This window comes from Trifolium pratense, linkage group LG5, assembly GCF_020283565.1.
Source record: "Trifolium pratense cultivar HEN17-A07 linkage group LG5, ARS_RC_1.1, whole genome shotgun sequence".
NCBI lineage: Eukaryota > Viridiplantae > Streptophyta > Magnoliopsida > Fabales > Fabaceae > Trifolium > Trifolium pratense.
Window position 1 is genome coordinate 27,353,505 of NC_060063.1, and position 20,367 is coordinate 27,373,871.

A 20,367-nucleotide genomic window follows, 5' to 3' on the forward strand; every position below is an offset into this window, starting at 1 on the left:
CACGTTTGGGGGGGGGGGGCGAAAATTGTGCTTATATGTTGGTTTGGAGTCTACAATCCAAAACCAATTATGTTTGGATTCTGCGAACCGAAATGGTCACGAAAATCACAGGTTTGGATCCTGCGAACCGAAATGGTCACGAAAATCACAGGTTTGGATCCTGCGAACTGAAATGGTCACTAAAATTACAGCTTTGGAGTGTACAGTCCAAAATCAAGTTTTCTGCAGAAATTTTTTACAGTTTTACAGGCCAACATTATGCATGTTCGGAATTTGCTCTTTTGCGCTAAATTAAAAGTTAAAAATAACCATTGTCATTACATACGATAACTTCAAACATAATCAAATAAATCACAACTTCAAACTCTAAAACGTAAATTACAACTTCAAACTTAAAAACAATTCAAGCAAAATGAGTTCGTCTTCATTTGGCTCCATCTTCATTTGTCTCTCACAACTACAGGATCATCTTCATTTGTTTCCATCTTCATGTCACCTTTTTCATTCTTCATGAGTTCGTCAAACTCAACCATCCGGTCCATAAATGTATCCTCCCAAGTCTCAGCCTCTGGCACCCTATGATTTCTCCATTCCTTACAAGTTGGAGGCAGTGGACACCCAACCTTCAATTTAACATATACAAAATGGTTTGGAACCATACCAACACACATAATGCGTGCAGATGGATCCAACGGTGGACGACCGCGCAGTGGAAAATAGGTTTCACAATAACCAATCTCGTGTTTAGTTAATAAAACTACAACGCGGTTGTAGGCCGTTGCAAGGATATGCCCCATATCTGATTTCACAATCACCATAGTAAATCCAGCTTTTATAGCCTCTTTTTTGCACCATTCGATCATCTCATCTCGGACCTTATACTTTTCACACTTAAAAAAAATAATTGGCAGTGTTAACCAAAATATTTGCGGGTTCAACTACATTAGGTTGTGCAATGTCGGGTTCATCGATGTTCGGTTTCATTTCAAACGGAGGTTTGGCCATCACAAACCCTACCTATCACAATAAATTTCAAAATTTTTAAAAGTTGTCCAGTTTGGCATGTGGGATCCGAAATGGGTTCGGATTGTATGAGCCAAACGCGACTGCGATCATAAAACCATGAAAATTGAAAAAATTAACGGTTTAAAGTGCTTATTACCTCTTGTATGACTCCGATTGAGTATTGCGCCCCTCTTTGAGTGAATAAACGTTGCTTTCAAGTCTCTGATACGCCAAAAAAATCGCCCTAGCTCCAAAGTTCCCAATTGAGTGTCCAAGTGGTTATGAAAGTGCAACTTCTGAAATATAGGCTATATAGACTCTATTCGGATCCTACACACCGAATATGAGCGTTTCCGGTTGGTAGAATCCGAAATGATGCAAAATTTTAAAAATCAAAGCATTTCTCTCTCTGGTGCCAATTTGAGTGGGCTAATTTAGCTTCTTCAAAAAAAAAAATCAAAGCATTTCGGATTGTACAGTCTAAAATCAAGTTTTCCTGGGCAAATCATCAACGATGTACAAGTCAGGCATAGCCAGCCAATGGCTTGTTTAAACTGGTTTCGGATTGTATGGTCCATATCAAACAAGTTTCGGCTTCCATACTCCAAAACTGTTAAAAATAAGGATGTTCGGATTGTACAGTCCAAACCCAGGTTTTCCAGGGCAAAACATCACGTACAAGGCAGGCATAACCAGCCAATTGCTTGTTTAAACTGATTTCGGATTGTATGGACCATAACAAACAAATTTCGGATTCTAGAGTCCAAACGCATTTATAGGGTCAAAATGGTCACTTTGGGGGGCCTTGGAGGAAACAATTGGGGAAAAAAAGCAATTTTCTAATATATATAAGTTTTTCCAAGTCAGAATAGTAATCTCTCAGTGGCGCAGCGGCAAAAAGACTCTAATATCACATTGGTTGTCATGGGTTTGAGTCCTAAGTGGAGCATTTGTTTTTCCCCCTTTTTTTTCCCAATTTCCCTTAAAATTTATATTTTTCAGTGAGCGCCACACCAAATTATGGTCTAAAGCCACTAGGTTTGGTCTAGTAGTGAGGGGTTTGGGTAGTATGTTATAGGCTCTGGGTTCGATCCTCAACTCATTGTAAACCAAAAAAAATATGATTTAAAAAATATAAAAATTCATAATAATGATAAACTACTTTTTTAAAATTTTACTTGGATTTATATTTCTACGCTTATATATTAATATAAATGTTTATTTTTTCAATTTTTACGATGATATATATTTCTACTCAAATATTAATACACATGCATGTTTTTTTTAATAATTTGTACGAGACCTATTAACAAAAAACGATAATTTATATGAGACTCATATGTCTATTCCTAAAATTATATAACACAATTAAAAAAAATTAAATAATATTTTTTGACCAAAAAATAAAATAAAATAATACTCCATTAGATACTAAAAGTAACACTTTTTAAGATGATTTTTTTTTGACAAATATAACATTTACAATCGAACAAAAATACTGATATTTTGGCAAAATTACACTGCAGGTCCTTTATCTTATTTTTTTGTAACACTTTGGTCCTTTATCTTTTTTTTGTAACATTTTGGTCTTTTATCTTTTATTTGTAACACTTTGGTCCTTTATCTTTTTTATTTGTAACACTTTAGTCCTTTTTTTTGTAACACTTTGGTCTTTATCTTATTTATTTATAAAAAATAAAGGACCTAAATGTTACAAATAAAAAATAATAAAGGACCATAGTGTTACAAATAAAAGATAAAGGACCAAAGTGTTACAAAAAAATAAGATAAATGACCTGCAGTGTAATTTTGCCTGATATTTTTTATTAAAAGGCCTCAATTATATTTCCAGTTTAGCCTCGACTTACATCGGGCCGGCCCTGGTCTTCTTTTCGAAAATTTCTCATCCCACCTACCCACTTTCTCACACACTCCTTGAAAATTTCATTTTTGCCCTTGGTCAAAAAATTCGGAACGCGTTTTCCGAATTTTTCTAGTTTAAATTTGGGAAAAAATCGGAAAACACATTCCGAAGTTGTTTTTAAAGGCAAAAAAAATTCGGAAAACGCGTTCTGAATTTTTTAACCAAGGGCAAAAATGGAAAAACAGGGAGTGTGTGAGAAAGTGGATAGGTGGGATGAGAAATTTTCCTTCTTTTCATTAGTGTCTCTTCTTCTTTTTTTTCCTTTCATTTCATTATTTGATTTCCATCTCATTTATATGCTTGAACCTATGATATATTCTCATGCAAATAAATCATCTTACTCTTCTGTATGTACGAGCGTGTGCCATTATTATCATTTAAGAACAAAACTTACATTTTATTCTTCCTTCTTTTACAAGTTACCATCATGTATCGGCAAATAGCCAATACATGCTAAGTACTAGTTAAGGAATTAAAGTATGTCGTCAAAGGTATAACTTGGTAAAATAGGTTTAGAGTATTGAGAAGTAGGTTTAGAGTACAATTTCTAATGCTAACAATTTATCTCCTCTGACAAACTAGCCACTAATATTTTTGATTTTTCTATTAAAAAATCAAGTAAATACAAACCATTATAAAGTAGAGCTTTGAAATTGTCAAACATTAAATGCTACAATCATTTATAAATAAAAATATTTATACTTTTATTTCATTAATTATTAATTACAATTACAAAACTCAACCAAAACAAAAACAAACAAAAAAACCAACACAATTCAAAGTTCAAACCAAAAGATATGAAACAATGAATAATCTTTGTATTCATAAATTAAATATGTAATGAGATAAATAAGTTACCCCATGTACATATGAATTCTAATAGCTAACAAGAAAATACAAACTAAAGCAAAGTATATAATAGAATGAATGAGTATAGATAATCCACTAGTTTGAAAGTTTCCAAACTCAACCATCTTGCCTTTACCAGGTATTTGAACGAGTAAACCAGGAGTCAAGAGAATGAAAAGCACCACTGAAACAAAAACTGGCCCCCAATCTGCCATATCTTCACTCACTCTTTGTGTGTGTATCTTGATGATCTTCACTCACTCTATAGTTTGTGATTTTTGCAAATTGCAAGTATATATAATGGATGAACATGCACATGGAATGGTTACTTTGGAAGATGAGACAAGAAATTGATGACTAGAAAAGTAGATAAAAGTAAGGTTACAAAATCAAGCGATTCTGATTCATTATTCATATTTTACAACTCATACCAACACACATTCCAACTTAGCAACTAATTAACGTTTTTATATAAAATCATTAAATTTCAATGTACTTTTTATTGATTTTTTTTTTATATTAGATTGTTGGGTTGCGGTGATTAAATTTCACATTGAATATGAATAAGAAAAATGTTAGATATATAAGAGAGGTGGTCCATGAACTTAATGCCTCAAGATTTTAGTAGAGATGTGACGTCTTCCTTTCTTAAAATATTGCCCCATTGTTTCTTCGGAGCATTGCCCATCGTCTCTTGTTGGGAGGAAGCCCGGAGGAGGCATTATAAGAAATAAGTCAATGCTCTAGGACCACAATAGATTTAAACGCTATAACTTCATTCAAAATTTTAAGGCATTAGACGCACATGTCACCTTTCTTATCTATTTAACATTCTTCACATTTATGGATCCATACAAATAATTAATCTTTATTTCACTGAGTTTGTTTGATATTTTTTCGTCCATACAAATAATTAATCTTTATTTCACTGAGTTTGTTTGATATTTTTTCGTCTGTTTTGGTCTTCGGGTCTCCCATTATATTTTTCTTCTAAAAAGAATTCTTAGTTTACGGCATAGGATAGTTTTTTTTTTTTTTGCTTCAGCTTCTTTAATCGGTACTACTAGAGTTAGGATCCTCTCCATTTCTCATAGTAGTTTGAATGAAATAATTTTGTTTGACGATTTGCCAATATATATTCCTTGATTAACATAATAAATTATTATTCATTATCAAAGTTTTTTTTAAGCACATTATTAAAGTTATATCTTATTGATTAATAGTGTAATCTTATCGATTAATATTGTAACAATGCTTAAGTATTAAGCTATGTACTAAAGTTATTTTTCTAAGTAAATAAAAGCTTTGAGCTAATCCTTCAGTGGGCAGAGTTGGGTTGAGCATTGAGACCTTCTCTAGTGATCCATGATGTAAGCTCCTCTCATCCAATATGGTGACTCTATCACAGTTTCTTTTGACATTTTATGTGAATAGTGTTTCATGGAGGAAGGATTAAGTGAATGATGTTAAGAAGTCTCACATTAATTGCGAAATGGTCTGAATATGTGTTTATAAGGTAGAACAATCATCAACTTACAATTGGTTTTGTAAGGTTTAGTTAAGCTCAACTCTCAATTCTAAAAATATGGAATAATATATGGTTGGCCACATTGTGTTGCATTGCATATCTCGGCTCGTGTGATTTCCTCATACTCGTTCTTTTGATATCTTAAAAATAAACCAATGAGACTAATTCTTTAAATATGTTTTCTGATTTTGCTAAAAAATATTATAGAGTCAATGAGATTAAACTCTATTTTAATATGACATTTTTTTAGAAAAATAAGTTTTGTCTAATATGTACAAGATAAATTTTTCATCACTTACAAGCTTGCTTTCACAATTTGATCAATGAATTTCACTATTGAACCAATATAATCACATCAAAATTAGATTGCACACAATAATTGTGTGATGTTGTAATGCCGTCTAATCTTAAATTATTGTTAGATATTGATTTGTATTGTGTTAAATTGTGCTCTTTTTTTTCTGTAGACGATCTTGTCCATGTCACACCACATTTCATTTGATCTAATGCTAAAAACTTATTGATTCAATAGTGAAAATAAGTTTGTACATGATAAAAAAATTTGTCTCACTTATACACCATGGACTTGGCCTAGAAAAACATGATTATATATGATATTATATTTAAATACAACTTTAATTCTTCCGCTATATAAAATGTCTTATGGGCTAGGTGAAGTATGTCTTATCTAACCTTAAATATCTTTCACCTGGTGTGCCTATTAACTTGATCATCGGAATGTACATGTGCATATATCACCCCCTCCTTCACAACAAGGTACAACCACCAACGATCCTGGTCCAACGACCAAGTAAAGCTTATGATCCAGATCTCATGTCCAAAGAATATCAAACTTAAATTACTAAAAATGTTGGCAACTATATATAGTTTAAATCCAAACATGAGGCAGACCTCAAAGTTGTTTTAATAAAATGGTCAAACATGAGAAAACATGTAGCACCAAATATTTTAAATTTTTTGAAAATAGTCCAAAAAGATAAAAATGTCAAAAATAAATTTAAGCTAAAAATAGTTGAAACTTGAAACTCGCACAATTAAAAAATTAAAAGTCAAAAATAGATTTAAGCTAAAAATAAAATAAAACTATTTTTTTTTTACAGTATAAAATAAAACTAGAAGAAATTGAATTCTGATTTCTGAGTTAGTGAGTTTCCAAGGATAACCTTATCCACAAACTCAAATCCTTCCACTTGCACCCTACAAAAGTCCAACACAATCTCCCCAAAGAGTACACAAAATTTTTGAATGAAGAAGAAATTAAGAAATGAATAATTCTAGTTTCACTTTGAACACAAGCTAAAGCTCTCTTAGTATGTAATTGTCCCTCCCATTTTATCACTCATTCATTCATTACAATGACATTTTGCATTTTCTCTAAGCACCAAATCTTTATGTATAACCTATCACCTTTTCAACACCTTAATCCTTATTCTCATCAAAACCTTAAAACAAACATGTTACCTAGGAGCCTTTCACCACCCACTTCAATTTCTCTTCCAACATTAGATACCCAATTTTTCCCTCCTTCATTTTCATCACAAAAAAATTCTCCATTTTTTCAACCTTTTGATGAGTTGAACAAGTTAAGAACTTTGAATTCTGTCAAGGAATTACATGCCCAGATGATTAAAACCCCTAAAAATGAAAACTTTACTTCAATGGATGATACTATGATGAGATACTATTTGGAATTTGGTGATTTTGATTCAGCAATTAGGGTTTTCTTTGTGGGTTTTACAAGAAATTATATTTTATGGAATTCTTTTCTTGAGAAGTTTGAGAGTTTTGGAGGTGACCCATTTGAGATTTTGGTGGTTTTCAATGAATTGTATAGTAAAGGAGTTGAATTTGATAGCAAAGTTTTCACCTTTGTTTTGAAAATTTGCTTAGCTTTAAGGGTTTTGTGTGTTGGTTTGGAAGTTCATGCTTGTTTGATCAAAAAAGGGTTTCATTTTGATGTGCACTTGAAGTGTGCATTGATCAATTTCTATGAGAAGTGTTTGAGTATAGATAAGGCAAATCAAGTATTTCATGAGACTTCATATAAAGAAGATTTTTTGTGGAATACAATAGTTATGGCAAATTTGAGGAGTGAGAAGTGGAAGAATGCTTTAGAACTTTTCTGTAGCATGCAGAGAGTTTCTGCCAAAGCCAATGCCGGCACCATTGTCAAGATGTTGCAAGCTTGTGGAAAGTTGAGAGCTTTCAATGAAGGGAAACAGATTCATGGGTATGCTTTAAGATTTGGACTAGTTTCGAATACTTTAGTTTGCAATTCGATTATTAGTATGTACTCTAGAAACAGTAGATTTGAACTAGCTAGAGCGGTTTTTGATTCGATGGAGGATTGTAGTCGTAACTTATCGTCTTGGAACTCGATTATTTCGAGTTATGCGGTTGATGGTTGTTTGAGTGATTCATTGGATAATGTCATCAAAGAAATGGAGTATTCCGGTATTAAATCGGATATTATAACATGGAATTCGGTTTTGTTGGGTTATGTTCGTCAGGGATTATTTGAAAAGGTTCTCACCAGTTTTCGGAGTCTGCATAGTGCAGACTTCAAGCCGGATTCATGCTCGGTAACTAGTGCTCTACAAGCAGTTGCTGAATTAGGTTTATTTAAAATAGGGACAGAAATCCATGGTTACATGATGAGAACTAATCTTAACTATGATGTCTATGTTTGTACTTCATTGGTGGATATGTATGTTAAGAATCATTGCTTAGATAAGGCTCATGAAGTGTTCCGTCATGCAAAGAACAAAAACATTTACGCTTGGAATTCTTTGATATCAGGTTACGCCTTCGAGGGCCTGTTTGGTGATGCGGAAAAACTATTGAATCAGATGGAGGAGGAAGGGCTAAAACCTGATTTGGTGACATGGAATGGTTTGATTTTAGGTTATTCAATGCGAGGCCGTGTAGAGGAAGCTTTGACTGTGATCAATCGGATCAAGAGTTCCGGAATTACTCCGAATGTGGTGTCGTGGACTTCTTTGATATCAGGATGTTCTCAAAACGAAAAGTACATTGATGCCCTACAGATTTTCAGCCAAATGCAAGAAGAAAATGTAAAACCTAACGCGACAACGATTTGCAACTTACTTTGTGCTTGTGCAGGCCCGTCGCTGTTGAAGAAAGGTGAAGAGATACACTGCCTTAGTATGAAACTAGGGTTTGTGGATGATATATACGTTGCAACATCCCTAATTGACATGTATTGTAAAGCAGGGAAATTAAAAGTAGCATACAATGTTTTCATCAATGTTCAAAAGAAAACACGTCCATGTTGGAATTGTATGATGATGGGATATGCTATTCATGGTCATGGGGAAGAGGTAATAATTCTTTATGACGAGATGCGTGAAAGATGCATTAAACCTGACGCGATAACGTTCACTGCTCTTCTTTCGGGCTGCAAGAATTCAGGTTTAGTCGATGAAGGATGGAAGTATTTTGATAGTATGCAAGATTACAATATTGTTCCAACAATTGAGCACTACTGTTGCATGATAGACCTACTTGGAAAAGCTGGTTTTCTCGACGAAGCTTCGGATTTCATCGAAACTATGCCGATTAAGCCAGATGCAAGTATTTGGGGTGCTCTTCTTGCATCCTGCAGAATTCACAAAAACATTAAGCTAGCAGAGATCGCGGCAAGGAAGCTTTTTAAGTTGGAACCAAATAATTCTGCTAACTATGTTTTGATGATGAATTTATATTCAAGTTTAAACCGATGGGATGATGTGGAGCGCCTTAAATGCTCAATGACTGAGTTGGCGATAAGAAGTCCACCTGTTTGGAGCTGGACACAGGTTAATCAAAGTATTCACGTGTTCTCTACAGATGGGAAACCACATCCAGAAGAAGGGAAAATATATTTTGAGTTATATGGATTAATTTCCGAGATACGAAAGCTCGGTTATGTAGCTGATCTCAATTGTGTATGTAAGAACATTGATGACAATGAGAAAGAGAAGATTCTTATGAGTCACACTGAGAAGTTGGCAATGGTGTATGGAATGATGAAAATGAAAGGTGGATCACCAATTAGAGTTGTTAAGAACACAAGAATTTGTTGTGACTGTCATACAGTAGCAAAGTACATTTCTTCGGCTCGAAACTGTGAGATTTTACTTCGAGATGGTGGCCGTTTTCACCATTTTAAAAATGGAAAATGTTCTTGTAATGATCGTTGGTAATGAGAGACACAAGAATAAAAAAACTTGAAGCATTTCTGTGCTTTTGTTGAGAGCAAATCTCGCTGAAATGGTAAGGTTGATGCCTTGTGGCAGAAGGTTTATGAGTTCAAATTCTTTAGAGAGCTCTTCGCTTATGGAATATAATGTTGCGTGGGAGCCTCGCGCACTGAACCACTCATTTTAATCTGCTCGTGTATATCAATGAATTCATGAAGGAATGCTAAATCAAGGAATCACCGTGTTACTTGAGGAATCAAGCACTCTTCAATGTTTCATACATTGAAATACTCTTTTCCTTAAATTGCAATCTTCACCTTAAATAGTTTGCTTTTTCTTCAAGTCACATAATGAAAAAAGTTGGAATGAAGAAAGATACCATGCAAGTTACCAAAATCTACTACTCTACAATCTGTGACTCATTATCTTGGATAGTAAAGGCTCAGATTGAATTTTTGTTTCTGATTGTTAGATCATATTTTAGCCCAAATGCATTTAGGGGTCCTTTAATTTTCACGTTTGTAACAGTTAGATCTTTAATTTTTTCAGATAACAAATAGATCTTTTAAGTTTCCAACTTGTTGCACCGTTACCTATCTAGTTATCATACGTGTACAAAAACACTTACGTGACTGTTAATTTTGATGTTAACCATGATGAATTTGAGGCTCAATCTGATGTGAACCATGAAGTCCAGACAATTAGGCCCAAATGAAAGAGACAATAACTGAAAGAAGGATAATGGTACAACAAGTTAGAAACTTAAAAGACCAATTTGTTAGCTAAAAAACTTAAAGAGATTTACTTTTGTCACCGTACCAGTTACTCCTCCATGTTGTTCAAGCAGACAAAATATACTACCGAAAGATATTTTCCGGATATACTACTGAAAAATATCTTCTGTAATTGGAGGGGATTCTGAGTAATACGGGGGAAGGGGGAAGAAGCAGAAGAGCAATTACCATATTTTATTGGCATGCACATGTAAAATAAAAAATACAGGCTATGATACAAATTATTCAGACAAAATATCAGGTTGGCTAATGCACATGGAAACCACCTAGCTATTAGCTAATGGACAATAAAGAAACCAAATCTTACGCACTAATTCATGTGCAGAAATTTGTATCTTGCATCAGCATCAGTTAAACTTGTGTAAGAAAACATGGCATGAAAATGGTGCATAAATAATTGTACCAATTCATACACAGTCAAATATATGCAACATGGTTTTGTTTTCGTACATTACTAACTACGGTTGAGAAAAAAAGTTTCAGCTTTGTACAATTTTAAAATATATTATTAAAAATATGTAAGGTATTTGATGTGTTGACTTTATATATAAATCTTCAAATATATTTTTTTTATATGGTTCCGTACAATTTTAAATAAATGTATCTAATAATATAAAATAAATTTTGTCCTATGAACTTAACTCAATTGACATACATTACATTATATATGCAGGAGGTCGGGAATCGAACTGCGGTCATCCCACGTATTTATTTTAAGAGTGAAATTTCTAGCCACCACATTATTCTACCAAAATAAAATATAAAATAAATTTATATTTAAAAATATTAAAAGCGACTTATAATTCAAAACAGTAAAACTTTTTTGTCCTAAATAATAGGTTCTCGATAATTTAAAGTTTGGCTGAAAAATAATAAAATATAACCCTCAAGTCCCTCAAGTTTTTAAGAGAATGGGTTCTTCCGACCGCTTTATTTTGCTTCTCATTATATCCCTCACTAATCCAAATCAAATTGGATAAATGGGAAGTGTTAGGAACTCCATATTCAAACTCTAGAGATTAATAAAAATAAAATAAAATTTCTCAACAGATGGAAAGTGACTTAATTATATTTTATTTCAACATTTCTCATGTGTTTGTATATATGAATTTTGGATTGTATGTGGTTCTACGGTTAGAGAAGATTTGACCGTCCACTTAGATCGACCAGTCTAATATAAAATAAAATACAATCCAAATCCAATTTTGTTCCTCAATTTGGTATAGAATGGATCTAGATTCCACGCAGTAAATGTGTGTCGTTGTAGTGAATGTGAGTTATTCGATCTTAAGTCAATTGTAAAGACTATTTAATCTTATTTTATGAAAGTATAATATGAATTGTCCGATCTTAAGTCGATGTCAAGATCTACTACTATGTCTAATTGTGATCTTTTTTCACAAGAGAGAATCCCATTCCATACAAAACCTTCTAGTAAAAGATTAACATATTGTTTTAAAACTTTTAATTATGAGATGCATTTATATCTTCTTCATAAGATGCAAAAAGACAAGTTGAATTTAAAGGCACTTCCAATACTAATACTTGAAGTCTTGAAAGAAGAAACTAGTAGCAACATGATTTTTCTTGTGTTCTAAACAAAGTCCTAAACAAGGATAATGTGAAATAGATAACTTACACCACTTATAAGAGAAAATGACTAATTCTTCCTAGCTAGTTTGCTACTAAACAAAAAACATATAAGACTCCATAACTTGTCTTTTTCCAACAGTATTTACAAATAACTTCAATAACACATCATCCACAAAATCCAAGAAAAATTTAACAAGTAAAAAAATAAATTTTCCCACTCCCAAATCCATTTGTGCTTGTGAAGCTTAGAATCTCATCTTACAAAAACTAGAGTTGAGTTCCTCTCTGGTGCGTTGCCATGAAAGTTCTAGGTGGAAAGAGAAAGACTCAGTGAATAAAATTATAATTTTATTCACTGAAACTAGCTCTCTCTTGCTAGAACTTTTCAATGACTGAAGATGATCTCAACCTTAAAAACTATTTAAGAGAGAAACTTAGTTTTTCAAAAGACGAATACAAAACCAAATAAGTTGAAGGGATATGGTTGAGGGAAATGTGTTCATGATAAGATGAAGAAAATAAACATCCAAAACTTCTGAGGAACACAGGAAGGAAATATTCATATTCCAACCATTCTCCACACTTGGATTTGGGATCATAAAGCAAAGGATCATATAATTTGTATGATGATACTCAACTTATTTCACCCTTTATACATTATGGGTTGATATTAATAGGAATAGGATCGGTTCGACCCTGCACAGCCATCCTCTCCGAGACATCGGCTAAAGAACTTAGGTTGCACCTGATTAACGCCTCCACAAAGTAACAAGTTTCATCCTTCGTGTTTCCTTCAGGCACGTCCACAACAAATGATTCAATCACCATGGTACCTGGTCTTCCGTCAATAACCTCCGGATGGACGGTGATTATTGAAGAATAGTTCTGCAAATTCAATAATAAAAAAAAAACACAATTTAGTATTCATAAACTCATAATAGAATTAGCAAATACATGTCTCGGTGTCAGCATAACAACATTAGGACCGTCTAATCTTAATTCAACTGTCACTATGGTGCTGACTGCGTGAATACACGATATCCTAACCACAAGGAATCTAAATCATCAAGATTAACAAGACATGTAAGTTAAAGCTACAACATAGGAAATAAAATTCAGTTAACTCCTATGTTGTTAATCTCAGATAGCGCCGACCCCCCAAAATGCTATAATTTACAAAACCAACAATAATTGGTTATTAGGGTCATATAGGAAAAATAATAATTAGAATTTGGAACAAAAAGGATCATTGATAAACATAATCATACCCTTAGCCTATGGTCACCACCAACAATCCTAATACCAAGAATGTGTTCTTCATCATCAAGTTGTTCCAATCTCTCAGTACTAGTTGTAGCTGGAAGACCAGATTTAACATTAACTTCTCTAACACTTCCAATGCCAAGGTCACCTTGCATAATACATCTGCTAACAAATGGTTTATATTTTTGTGGCTGATCAAATCTTCTAACCAAAGACCAAACCTGAAGTAGAGAAATCATAATACACTTATTAGACCAATCAAAAAAAAATAATCTCTTAGGCATAAAATTTCACAAATAAACTTATTTCTTCAATTTAATGAAACTAAACCTCAATTAAATGTCTTAAACAATAAATTTGGAATCTAACTTAGTAAATTTTTAAAAAAAATTACAAAATTTTCTGATTTTGTTTTTATTCTACTGAACACACTCTATGACCAAAAGGATTAAAACATCAAAACTTGAAAGACAAATCCACCAAAAAAATTGAAAATTCAAAATCTTTGAAGTTATTATAATTTATATGACCATGTTTTTCAATATTCATAAACAAGATGTGACAAGTGAATTCAAACCAAGTATCTTATAAAAAATGAAAACTACCCTTTTTCCAAATATTAATTCCCAACCATAAACCAATCAAAACTAGCATCTCATGAGCTGAAAAAAAAAATTCAACTTTTTCTTTTTGAAATATAAAAAAAAAAAAAAAATCAACTTTTACAATACACTTAAAAAAAATCAAGAACAAGCATAAAAAAAAAATTGAAGCCACCCCAGAAAAAAAAAAAAAAAAAAAAAAAAAAAAAACAGATAAAAATCAAGATCTTCAAAGAAAGGAAAAAAAAAAGATAATTTTTTTATTCAACCATATAAATCAGACACAAAAACAAGAGAGACCCAATTTAGAACAAACCAATAAAAGCATTAAATTTGTGGAAGAAAAATGAAAAAAAACTAACAAGGTGAACAGGGGCTTTGATGTGTTTGACAAGTGTAGAGGAACACTGATTGTCCCTTAAATCATGTCTGTGATGTCTCCTTATGTATTGTGTTTCAATAGGACTGTATTGTTCACAACCGTTATTCATCTTCTTCTTCTTGTTGTTTCTTGTAACTGAAACTTTCTTTGAAGGTTGTTTATGGTTTGTGTTTTGGATATAACAACAAAGAGAAGAAAAGAACAAGTGGTGGAGAGGGATAAGCTTGAGATTGAGAGTAGGTGTAAAAAAGTGTCAACCTTACTTGGCTTAGCTTGCAGTTCATCAAAAATTCATGAATCCACCGACAATCATTTATTTTATTTTATTTTTTTAATAGGTCAACATCAATTTTTTTTAAATAAAAAAATCTAATGTATCTCTTTCTATTGGAAATGAATTCTCAAATAAAATTTTGTCCTGTAAGTCCTAACTCAACTGGTAAAAATATAGAAATTGTTAGGTTAGACGTCGTGATCCAAGCCCGGAATTTTGAAAGAAAAAAATTGGTCTTTTTCATAAGAAATTTTGACCAACTTTCAAATGTTTTAAATGTTAATTTCACTTATGTCCTTATTTATTATGAAAGAGAATATTAAAAATAAGTAAATTAGTTGAATTAAGATTAATTAAATAAGGATATACATAGAATAAATTTTACAAGAGTATTAAATGAAAATAACTACATTTAAAATGTATTTCCTTGGTCTGTCTGATTTTTTTAAAGTGTTCCTTATAAAAAAGACCGGAGGGAATAATTACTATTATTAATTTTTGATATTATCAATGATTAAAATCTACTTAAAATTGAGGAAATAATACGAAGATTTTGATCATTGAGCTCCAAAATGATGGACTTTTTTTTTCTTTTACAAATGTTGTTGTTAATAAGGATCAAACCTAAGATTTCATGTATACTACTCAAATCCATTGCCACTACCCAAACTTAGTGGCTTACGAAATGATGGATGTTGCAAACAATTATTTTTGTATAGTTTTATTTTTAAGTTTTAATATGATTTTAATCTTGCAATTATAGTATTTTTTGTTTTAGTTCACATAATTTTTTTTTATTTAGTTTTATAAATTTAAAAAATGTTGCTTCTTTTTGTCTTTAATGTCATTTTTTTTATGATGTTTGACGTTAGGACTAAAAACAACAATTTATAAACTAAGATATTATGCTCAAGTGGTTAATCATATCTCGTTATGACTGATCGTTTAGAAGAATCCGAGTTGAATTTATGATAGGGATAATTTTTAACCAAACTTTATTTGTCTCGCATCAAACTCTGAATTATCGGCCGTACTTCCCTTCTAAATAATTTTAATTAAACATTTAATTTATTTAGGATTTGTAATCCAAAATTAGATTAAGAATTCACTCACCTTATGCGGTGAGTTTGTGGGGACTAACAGGGCCGTGTAGAGAGGTTTCGAGGTTAAAGATTACAATATTTATTTTTATCGCTCTATCCGTTACTTTCACGCCTTATGTTTTTTCATTTTACCATTTCGTTATTTAAGTAGTTGACATTATAAAAATGTGAATTTTTTGAAAAATGTCGTTCGCTACTTAAGTAGCAAACATTATAAAGGTATGGTGTTTTTGGGGTATCTACTATTTAAATAGCGGACGAGAATATTTTAATAATTTTACAGGGCGGGCGAGCGAGAAATATAGTAGAATGGTAAAACTAAATCTCAAAGATTACCGACTAGTTTGTGTCCCCAAAACAACCTCAGGCACTTTTATTTGCTTTCATTTGCTTTTTCCATTTTTAAACCTAACAAAAGGAGGAAAAGGCCCGTTAATTTTCTCAGCTAATATCATATTTAAACTTTTTTAAAAACATAATAAAAAACAAAAGAAAAAAAACTTATAAACTCAACTAAATTGTGGGGTCTATGGTGAGGAGCAACTAAGTCCCTCACCGGTGTACCACACAATTTCACTATTAGATTAAATGGTTCATTTTTTCATTACCACACTAGATTTTATAGCCTTCTATGTTTTTAACATATTTTTTTAAAAAAAAAAAAACCGTTTTTAACATACTCAACTAAATATTATCTTTTGTTAAAATTTTAATGATATAAAATAAATTATATGAATAATTTCACAAAGTGAATGATGATCCCTTTTGTCTCTTACATATTCTTAGAACAAGTCGAACATGAAATAGATAAAATAAAGTTACCAATTACCACCCATAATATGCTCAATTTTGATGTTGACATATAGTATATGTGCATCATGTTGCAAACTTAGTATATAATCGAGTGTATTTTTTCCACAAACGGAATGATCTTAGCTGATAGTGTGACCGCGTCCGGGTTGTTCCATTCAAGCCCCAGGTGAAGTGGAGGGGGTTGTGTATTTGCAGGTACTCTGACGCTCAAGTCAGTGATTTGGGTGAAGCAAGGTTTTCGGTAGGTGAACAATGCGTATCTGACTCCACTGCAAGAGTGGAGTATATATAGCCCTCGGTGCTGGGCCAAGGCCCTTGATGTCATTAATGTCATCAAGTGGCTGCCGGAAAATGGCTGGAAAGCCATGATGAGCAGTTAATGGTCATCATTCCGGTGATCGGTCGTTACAATACACTGACGTATTGTGACTGTTGACTCGTCGCAGGTTCTTCGCAGGCTGCTCTTTGTTGGGTCTTGTTCGACGGCCCAGTTAGCAATTCCTCGGGTATTGGGCTTCTAGGCCCAGTCCATAACACGAAATGCGGCAAATTTTACAATTAGTCACTATCAATCAATCCGGACGTACACATTAACACCTATTAACATATGTACTCTTATAATTAAGTCAAAAAATACTTTTATAAAAGGCGTTTTGCCCCTCTTTTATACGAAAAAATACTCTTATAAAAATTAACTTTCAATCTAGACACCAATTCAAATAAAATTAAAATAGTTTTAGAGATAGCATCAAAATCAAGAGTATCAAATGTATATGTAGTCGCTCGAACTAACTGATGAGCCACTATGATTAGCTAGCCAAGCTGCGCTTATGTTGCCTTCTCGTCACGTGTGTTGAAACCGAAGGATTTGGATCCTCTCCAATTTTTCCTCATGTTTTCTCTCATTTTTCTTAATCTAAGGATTGATAAATTACAAAGAATAAAAAGAAGAGAAAATTAACCCTTCGATTAAGAAAAATGACAAAAAATGTTGAGAATTTGCCTTAGAATTGATGCATAAAATTGTTTGCCACTGCCTTTTGCGCCTAGGGAGCCCAGTTTGGCGCATGAGGCACAAGTTTAGCCCTAGCCTCTGCCTTTTGTGCCAGGGGTGCCATTTTCTGGGGTATATGAGGCGCAAAACACAGCATATATGTGTGTTTTTCTGCAGCCGCCGGGAAGAGAGAGAAAGGGTTTTTCAAGGGTTTTGCATCCAACATCAAGCTAGGATCAAGAGGGTTTCTCTTGGGTATAATCTAGGTTTTGGGAAGTGATTTTGACACCTTGTAAACACTTATTGATTGAATATCTTGATCACGGGGAGAGATTCGGAAAAATGGTAGAATTTAGAAAAAACGCTAAATTCTTTCAACTCTTCGTATTGAATCTTTGTAATCAAGTTTTTTGATTGATAGTGGAACGGAGAGCTCTCTCCCCCAGAGTAGATTGATTTTAACCGAACTGGGTAAATAATTTATTCGTGTTCTTTATCGCTTTTGCTTGTTTTACCTTTTGTGTGATTATTGCTCATTCATTTTGTTTAGTTGTTTCAATTCATTTGTCCCACACACTATAGGTTATTGATATGATTTTTTTGTTCAAATTCACAACAGAAAACATGAAGAAAAATTAGAGATGATCCAAATCCGAAACTGAATATGCCAATCCATGTTGATAAACTCTCGTATTAAACATAATGGAGGGGTGTCCTATAATCAGATTTGCTACGTCGTAGGGGTTTAGTATATTAACTAGACCCAATTTTTTATTGAATTTTTTCAACAAGATGCATTGAAGATATAATAAGAATAACACATACCAGATTTTGACGTATAACTAATTTTTGCGGCCTAAAGAAACTAAATTTTGCGACTGGGGCGGTGTCCACTATATATCCACTTAGGGCGCAATAAATATAAGAATAATAAATTTCAATTCAGATTACTGAAAAAGAAAGAAAAATAATCAAGCCAAATATTTGCTTTTTCAGAAAGTGCTGGAACCCAAAAAAGTTGTCCTATTTTTCATAGTTCAATACTATAGTAGTTCATATTTATAAAAAAATAGTAGTAGGTACTGTAATTTACATTCACTTAAAATTATGAATTTACAACTATTTTTCACTATTTTAAATAATAGATGAAAATAACAAAATACTTATTTTATGACCGGTTTTTCAAGTCGCCTTAATTTATTTATATCGTCTCTTTAATATCTCTTACAGTACTCATTCATTAATTTATTGGTTTTATATAATTTTTTGATCCAAAAATATCCATGAAAGATAATTTTGCAAATTTTATTTATATTTTGTAATAAAAGTAAAAATATAATTGTTTTGTTCATAAATCATAGCTTAACCGGTAAATAATCTCAAAATTATTAGGCTGGATGTAATGATTGGGGTTTAAACCCCGATTCCCTCACTGAGTACCATTTTGATCGCCTCTTTGATGATCTTTTCTATAGGTAGAACTATTTTAAGCGGTCTAAATTTCGACCCTTATTTCTTTCTTCATATTGTAAAGGGGAGCAAAACTCGTTTTTTGCTCACTCTATTGATAGATCAAGGCCCCCTACCGTCATTTCAGTGACTCGTAAGGCGTGTGTGTGAGTTTATAAGATCATCTCCAATTGTGTAGTACCTATTAGATATTCATGGTACTTATTAGGTACTACCTTGGAGCACAACACATATTAGTACCAAATAGGTACTACTTCTCAAATAAGCATTCTCTCTCATAGTACCTAATAGAATTTGTGGGACCCATTTATAAAGATGGCAAATGCTAAATAGTGCCCCCGGGGCACTCTTTAAGCCCTTAAATAGTAAGCTTTTTATAGAATTTTTATCGAAATGCGTAAAGTCAAACGCATTGGAAATTGTAATGTTTAACTTTTTGAATAAAAAGTTTCTTTAAATGGAATGCTTAAAGAGTGCCACGGGGGCACTCGTTAGCAAGACCCTATAAAGATATAGAGTTATTGATGAGATGTTGAGTTATTTGTGGGACCCGTTTAGAATTTTTTAAGATGTGGTGCGTTGGAGAGATTAAGTGTTTATTAGGTACTATTATTAAAAAATTATAAATGAATAATATGTACACGCGGGACCCACTTAGGTACTCAAAATTGGATTTCTCCATTGTGGATACTCTAATGGTTTTTATCATTTTATGTTTTTTTTAATAAGTAAAAAGTTTTGTCATTTCATCTATCTACAAACAAAAAATATAATTGCTTTTCTTGCTAATATAGCTTCGCATAGCACAAAATGTGCTAATGATAAATTATTCCTTAAAAAATTAGAAGAAATATCTAACAATTAATGAGAACAAGTACATAAGTAGATTCACATGTAAAGTAAATATTAATATGTAGATATATACCACATATAAATCATAAATCTATTTATATAGTTTATTCTCATTGGTCGTTAAATAAATACTATTATACCAACAATTCTTTAGAGACAATGTATGCCTCATTTTTTTATCATTCTAAATTGACTATTTCTTTTTATATTATCGATATCATCATTAATATGTGTTAACCAAGGCATTGAATTCAAGTAGTTAATGAATTTTATCAAAAGACGGATCGTTCGAGAGAACCTAAATTCTATTTCTATATCTAGACTTTACTATATTCCTTTTTCTAAACATGGATGTGAAGGTTAGGTTAACATCAAAAAATATTCAATACTTGTTTACTCAAAAAAAAAAAAAACGTTACTTGTTAAAAAATTCAATTGTGTATGTTTTGAAGGCATATCCGCAGCAGCATCTTTACTCAAAACATTTGTGGATGAGATGTGACCAACGGAACTCATACATCCAAATTCAATAGCCTTTCAATATTCAATTAAAAAGACAAAGTTTCATCACGTATTAATCTTTACTTAGAAAAAATAAAGACATTAAGCTATGATTGGATATTTTAAAACAAATCAAGGGGAGCATAATAGAACATAATAGAATGACGAGAAAGAAAAATATTATTGAAACACAAATA

At 32.2% G+C, this 20,367-nt stretch overlaps 4 protein-coding genes across 4 annotated transcripts; 1 reads left to right on the plus strand and 3 right to left on the minus strand.

Annotated features, from left to right (window-relative positions):
- Positions 1-440: 440 nt before the first annotated feature.
- Positions 441-818, minus strand: LOC123886367. Its single transcript, XM_045935690.1, has one exon. The coding sequence runs from the start codon at positions 816-818 to the stop codon at positions 441-443; it is 378 nt and encodes a 125-aa protein (XP_045791646.1).
- Positions 819-3,670: 2,852 nt separating this feature from the next.
- LOC123885352 lies at positions 3,671-4,197 on the minus strand. The gene has a single exon (XM_045934630.1). It carries the CDS (start codon positions 3,991-3,993, stop codon positions 3,784-3,786), a length of 210 nt encoding a protein of 69 aa, XP_045790586.1. The 5' UTR covers positions 3,994-4,197; the 3' UTR covers positions 3,671-3,783.
- Positions 4,198-6,434: 2,237 nt separating this feature from the next.
- On the plus strand, positions 6,435-10,867 carry LOC123884829 (pentatricopeptide repeat-containing protein At4g01030, mitochondrial). Its single transcript, XM_045934062.1, has one exon. The coding sequence runs from the start codon at positions 6,683-6,685 to the stop codon at positions 9,530-9,532; it is 2,850 nt and encodes a 949-aa protein (XP_045790018.1). The 5' UTR covers positions 6,435-6,682; the 3' UTR covers positions 9,533-10,867.
- Positions 10,868-12,009: 1,142 nt separating this feature from the next.
- On the minus strand, positions 12,010-14,462 carry LOC123885003 (abscisic acid receptor PYL9-like). The gene is made up of 3 exons (XM_045934237.1): positions 14,144-14,462; positions 13,185-13,400; positions 12,010-12,801 (listed from the first exon to the last, which is right to left on the minus strand). The coding sequence occupies exons 1-3, from the start codon at positions 14,270-14,272 to the stop codon at positions 12,574-12,576; spliced, it is 573 nt and encodes a 190-aa protein (XP_045790193.1). The 5' UTR covers positions 14,273-14,462; the 3' UTR covers positions 12,010-12,573.
- Positions 14,463-20,367: the final 5,905 nt, after the last annotated feature.